General features: G+C 40.0%; 1 protein-coding gene across 1 annotated transcript in view; it reads right to left on the reverse strand.

The window, feature by feature from the left end:
• Positions 1–4479: 4479 nt before the first annotated feature.
• LOC117594075 (mucin-5AC-like) overlaps positions 4480–6553 on the reverse strand; it is a 13924-nt gene continuing 11850 nt past the window's right edge. The window contains exon 2 of the mRNA XM_034290897.1: positions 4480–4497. Within this exon, the coding sequence (XP_034146788.1) occupies positions 4480–4497 (18 nt within the window). The remainder of the gene's footprint in view (positions 4498–6553) is intronic.

Here is a 6553-nt window from a genome sequence, read left to right on the forward strand (position 1 = left end):
AGATCTAACTGTATTTACATCCTGATAAGCACCATAACTCTGAAGACAAAAATGTGCAATAGGCTACTTCGGCAAATGTCAAGATGTTTTGGTACCTTTATTTTTAAATACTTTCACAAGGGAGCATGGGAGGATGAAATCACTTCACAACCATTCCATCTATGAGCCTGTTTGATCGATCCCTTCACAAATACAATGACTCAGTTGATTAAGTAGACAATGTTTGATAGCAACAGCAACAGCTTTCTCTGCCAAACAAGTCATGCAATATATCTGACATAATATGCAACCAGTTAACAGATCAAATATTCACATATCCCTGTGATCACCCAGATAAGTAACCAACAGTTTAATGTTTAACTGACAGTGTGTTAAAAATTTTAGCAATTCATGCAAAGTTTAAGGAAAGCTACATGTTTCTCACCTTGACCCTCTTCTTCGGGTATGGATATATTTTCTGTTCTGAGCAAATTAATTGTTCTGGGCAAATTACTGAGTAGGCACCAATCAGAGGTAGCATTTTTGTGAAGTCATCATGTAGACTTCTCACAAAGTATTATACAGTATTTTTATCTACAAAATACAAAACACTAAAGTATTTTGATACAAAATATAAGGCCATTTTCATCAACCCTATCAATTGTTTTTTTTACAGATATTTCAATGCATGCTTGGTGACAATCAGTTCCTCCAGATAAGGCAAATACCTGGCTCAGAGAGTATATTTCAAACATGTTCACTTCTCTAACTTGATATATAGCAACCCCAGTGGCAGTGGGAAGTTGGCAGTTAGATCTTTTCGAGTAATAAATGTGTCTTTTTAAGAGAGCACTGCACATTTTTCTTTCCTTTCCAAAAAAAGTTGAAAAGGAATGTTTTGCGTGAGGAAAAGAAGTGTTCAATTTGCAGTGGTCTCTTAATATCAACCCTTCAGTTCCTCACTCAAAACCTTCCTTTTCGACTTTTTTGGAAAGGAAAGAAAAAGGTGCAGTAGTCTCTTATTTATTTCCGGAGCTGTGTCCTTTTTTTTATATATTGGAATTCAAACTTTAATACTTTTCAACTCTTTATCTAATAATATGGCGTTTTAAGCCTATTATCATGTATCTGAAGCACATTATTTTGCTTCAAACTACAGCTACTGTACAACATGATTGGTGATTCTGTTCTGGAAATCAATTCTGCCAGTGGTTCTGACAAACAATTGAACTGTACAAATCACTCAATCATACTTGTTGTCAGAGTAGATGCTCTGTACGTTCTGTTTCTATTAAGCTGTGTCATTCAATAATCAAGAAATGTAATTATTATTGCATCCTGTGTCCAATTATCATTCCTAAACATGTATTTTTCTTCTCTAATGCTGTCTGCAGCTTGATCCATTATTTTTGCAAACGCGAAACAAACATCTGTTTGTCAGAGCAGTGTGCCACAGTCACGATTACGTTTGAATCCTGCTAAAGACCATTCTTGCCAGTAATGCTTAATGTAGTTTCTCACTAAGCACTTCAGTTCCATCAAAAAAGTGTCATGACCCATACTAGCCTCAAGGGACAGGTGTGCATTTCACAAATATTCAGGTACATTCTGGGTTAAGTTATCTTTGAGGATCTAAATAACAGCCATATGTCATTTTAGGTTAAAACAAGTTGGTTAAAACAGGTTGGGTGTGCTATTGTATGTTCTGTGGTATGTTATGTTTGTGACCCTGCAGTAACCTTAGTTACAACTGAATGTGTTGGTTGGTCCTGCAGAAATATACTCAGAAATATGAGCTAGAGACAAAGGCTATAGTTGCAAAGTTGGTGCATAAAGTACCACAAGTGCAGAGTATGATTTGGTTAATTATCTCTAAATAGTCATCCAGGGGTTGGGAATGGGTGTTTACCTTCAGATACACAGCCACTTTACTGGAAAGAAAACAAGTTCACACTGTCATTCCATTCTAAGGTTTTTTAAATGGATTAGCAATTTAGGCATATTTACACTGCACCTGCATATTTTGAAGTGGGCTAGCACCACCCTTAGCCTAAGGCTAGCTGGCCATGCTCTGGAGTACGATTAGCACAGACTTTTCAGGGCTAGCCTCAGAAACACAGTGACAAAATAACCAGAGTGAAACAGGGTCAAAAACAATACCATAGAACGTTTATCGTCCAATCACAAAACCTGCCCTTTCACTTAATTTACATACGCTCTTGACATGCGCTGTTACCAAAAGCTACAATGTATTTCTGTTTTGGCCCTTTCGATCTGTAAACATTCGTTGTTTCATTATACCTGCTAAATCTTAGCGAAGTAGTTATTGCAGCTTGCTTTGGACGTAAATCTAGCAATTACAGCTGTGGAGAAAATTAAGAGACCACTGCACCTTTGTCTTTCCTTACCAAAAAAGTTGAAAGGGAAAGTTTTGAGTGAGGAACAAAAGCGTTAAATTTGCAGTGTTCTCTTAATTTTAACCCTTCTGTTCCTCACTCAAAACCTTCCTTTTCGACTTTTTTGGAAAGGTGCAGTGGTCTCTTCGTTTTTTCTGTAAGAATGAAGGTTGACTAACGTTTTTCTCTTTCTTTGCATAGTTTTAACAAAGTTGTCAAAGCAAATACCTACAGGGTGGGCATCTTGATCAAATGATGTCATTAAGTAGTTAATTGAATCATGGTAGCGTAACACTGATTGCGTGTCAATGATGTACTGTAACATTATTTGCATGCCAGAGAGAACAGCACAGGTGATGCGTGACAATTTCCAATGCCCATGCGGCTTTCCAGCCAGCAGTTCAGTTAAAACTGTCATGTAGGGATCCACAGTATATGGGGCATGGCATGTATGAATCATATATTATAGGTACATATTTTGTAAATATGTGAGGTTGGAATTAAATTAGTCATAAGTGTGTAAACCATTGACCTTTGTAAAAATATTTACATGAAAGAATTTCCATAAATGTACATAAAAAGAATGTCAATTGATCAGTATTAAACTTGATTTCAGATATGGCAAAAATGAAGATGAGATGGAGCGCTACGCTGCTAAGTCTAACAGGTAAGAAATTAGCTGAGAACCAATATCAAAACCTATTGTAATTTGAAGAAACATTTGGCTTTAGCATGGCATTATACATATATGAGATTAATGATTTCCTGTTTCATTTTTTTTAAAGTATTCAACCCCAGCACATTAATATTTAGTAGAGCCATCTTTGGCTGCAAAAACTAGCTTTACGTTTTTTTGGGTTAAGTATGCACAGTACTGTACCAGCTTTCCATAAATTGTTAGAATAGGAGCCCATTGTTCTGGACCTTGCTTTTGTTTTTGAGCCACTGTAATGTTGCTTTTAACCAACATTTTAAACAGTCATTCTTTTTTGCAGACTGAGGCAGATTCTCTTTCAGTATTTTCCTGTATTTAGCTCTATCCAGCAAGTTTAAGATGTCCAATTCCTGACTTTAAGAAGCATCCAGCCAGCACAGCCAGTGTCGATTCTAGGATTTTTGAAATAGTGGGGCCAAATGTGGGAACCAGGGCAGTCATTATTACAGAGGCCCCAGAAGAGGTCCATTTGTGGATTATTGATTGCGTGATTGGCTTTTTAAAACTCAAAATAATCTGCTACAGTGTCATTTATATTATTCCTGAATCATTACTGAAAAAAAAATCTATCTATTCTGTTACCCAATGTATATAATTACAACAGAATTCCTGAGCATTTGTCCAGCATAACGGAAGAGGATAGGTTCCTAATAAAACATTTTTTGTACTGCTTTTTGATAGTTTTACCACTGCAGTTTTACTACTTTTGATAGTTGATAATACTATTTTTTCCTTATGGGAGTTGTACATGTACGCCATTGATTTCAAATTGTAAAGTAAGGAACATTTTGCCTGTACTTGGAAAAACCTGAGCAAACCCCCCATAAATGATTATTTTACCCACAGTACTTATGACAACAACAATCCTGACAAATGTTTCTGGACAATCAAACATTCACGAATCCACAACAATCTCAACTGCTGCCACAAGTAGCACAGCTGGTTCTACAACAACATCTTTTCAAACAACAATAACAACAGCTGCTCCAAAAACAACAGACGGTGACACAACAACAACAGCTTTTCCTATGACAACAGCTTCTACAACACCTAAAGCTGCTTCTAGAGGAACCACAGAGGATGCAACAATTACCAAATCTGCTGACAAAACAACTATAGCTGATGAGACTATGATCACATCTGATCTGATAACATCTACAGTGGCTACAACAACAAATACAACTAAAGGGGAAACAACCATAGTGGCAAAAACAATGACGGAGAATTCCGGAACAACCCCAGCCTTTACGACAACATCCACATTTGCTGACACCACTAAAACTGAGGTTGGCAAAACAACTATACAGTCTGTCACACCAACCACGTCTGCTGCAAAAAAAAACGCAGAGGCTACCACAACAAAAACAGAAGCTGCCACAACCGACAATGCTAGTCCCTCAACGATATCTGCACCCACAAAAAGCACAGAGACTAAAACAACACCACAGGCTACCACATCACCGAAAGCTGATGTGACAAATCTTACAGAGATGGACACAACAACAAGTGAGACTGCCACAACAACAATACCGGCTGCAACATCAACAACATCTGCTTCCACAACCTCTGAAGAGGTTGCCACAACAAACACAGAGTCTGTGCCAACTACCACTCTGGTTTCCACAACAACAAAAGATGTTGCAACATCAACCACATCTGGTGCCACAACTAACACAGAGGTTGCCACAAGAAACATGGAGTCTGCCAAAACTACCACATTGGCTACGACAGCTACCACGGCGTCTCCTGTATCAAACACAGATGCTGAACTTTCATCCACATCTGCAGGCATTAAAACAACAGAGTTTGCCACAACAACCACAATGTCTGCCTCAACATACACATCCTCACCAAAAACCACCAAAGAAGTTGTAATGACATCCACCTCTTCTGTGACAGCAAACACAGGTGTTGAAACTACACATGAATTTGCCAGTACAAACACAGAGGCTGCCACAACAACTACTTCTGGTCTCACATCAACGACAGTGGATTCTGAAACAACATCCACAGGGTCTGAAACATCATCCGCAACTGCTGCCACAAGTAACACAGAGCATGTCCAAACATCAACAAAGTCTGTCACAGCGGCCAATGTGGCTTCAACATTATCCCCACCTGATGTGACAAATCATACAGAGATGGACACAACAACAAGCGAGACTGCCACAACAACAATACCGGCTGCAACATCAACAACATCTGCTTCCACAACCTCTGAAGAGGTTGCCACAACAAACGCAGAGTCTGCGCCAACTACCACACTGGCTTCCACAACAACCAAAGAGGTCGCAACATCAACCACGTCTGGTGCCACAACTAACACAGAGGTTGCCACAAGAAACATGGAGTCTGCCCCAACTACCACACTGGCTTCGACAGCTACCACGGCGTCTCCTGTATCAAACACAGATGTTGAACCTTCATCCACATCTGCAGGCATTACAACAACAGAGTTTGCCACAACAACCACAATGTCTGCCTCAACATACACATCCTCACCAAAAACCACCAAAGAAGTTGTAATGACATCCACCTCTTCTGTGACAGCAAACACAGGTGTTGAAACTACACATGAATTTGCCAGTACAAACACAGAGGCTGCCACAACAACTACTTCTGGTCTCACATCAACGACAGTGGATTCTGAAACAACATCCACAGGGTCTGAAACATCATCCGCATCTGCTGCCACAACTAACACAGAGCATGTCCAAACATCAACAAAGTCTGTCACAGCGGCCAATGTGGCTTCAACATTATCCCCACCTGATGTGACAAATCATACAGAGATGGACACAACAACAAGCGAGACTGCCACAACAACAATACCGGCTGCTACATCAACAACATCTGCTTCCACAACCTCTGAAGAGGTTGCCACAACAAACGCAGAGTCTGCGCCAACTACCACACTGGCTTCCACAACAACCAAAGAGGTCGCAACATCAACCACGTCTGGTGCCACAACTAACACAGAGGTTGCCACAAGAAACATGGAGTCTGCCCCAACTACCACACTGGCTTCGACAGCTACCACGGCGTCTCCTGTATCAAACACAGATGTTGAACCTTCATCCACATCTGCAGGCATTACAACAACAGAGTTTGCCACAACAACCACAATGTCTGCCTCAACATACACATCCTCACCAACAACCACCAAAGAAGTTGTAATGACATCCACCTCTTCTGTGACAGCAAACACAGGTGTTGAAACTACACATGAATTTGCCAGTACAAACACAGAGGCTGCCACAACAACTACTTCTGGTCTCACATCAACGACAGTGGATTCTGAAACAACATCCACAGGGTCTGAAACATCATCCGCATCTGCTGCCACAACTAACACAGAGCATGTCCAAACATCAACAAAGTCTGTCACAGTGGCCAATGTGGCTTCAACATTATCCCCACCTGATGTGACAAATCATACAGAGATGGACACAACAACAAGCGA

This window comes from Esox lucius, chromosome 25 (genome assembly GCF_011004845.1).
Source record: "Esox lucius isolate fEsoLuc1 chromosome 25, fEsoLuc1.pri, whole genome shotgun sequence".
Lineage (NCBI taxonomy): Eukaryota > Metazoa > Chordata > Actinopteri > Esociformes > Esocidae > Esox > Esox lucius.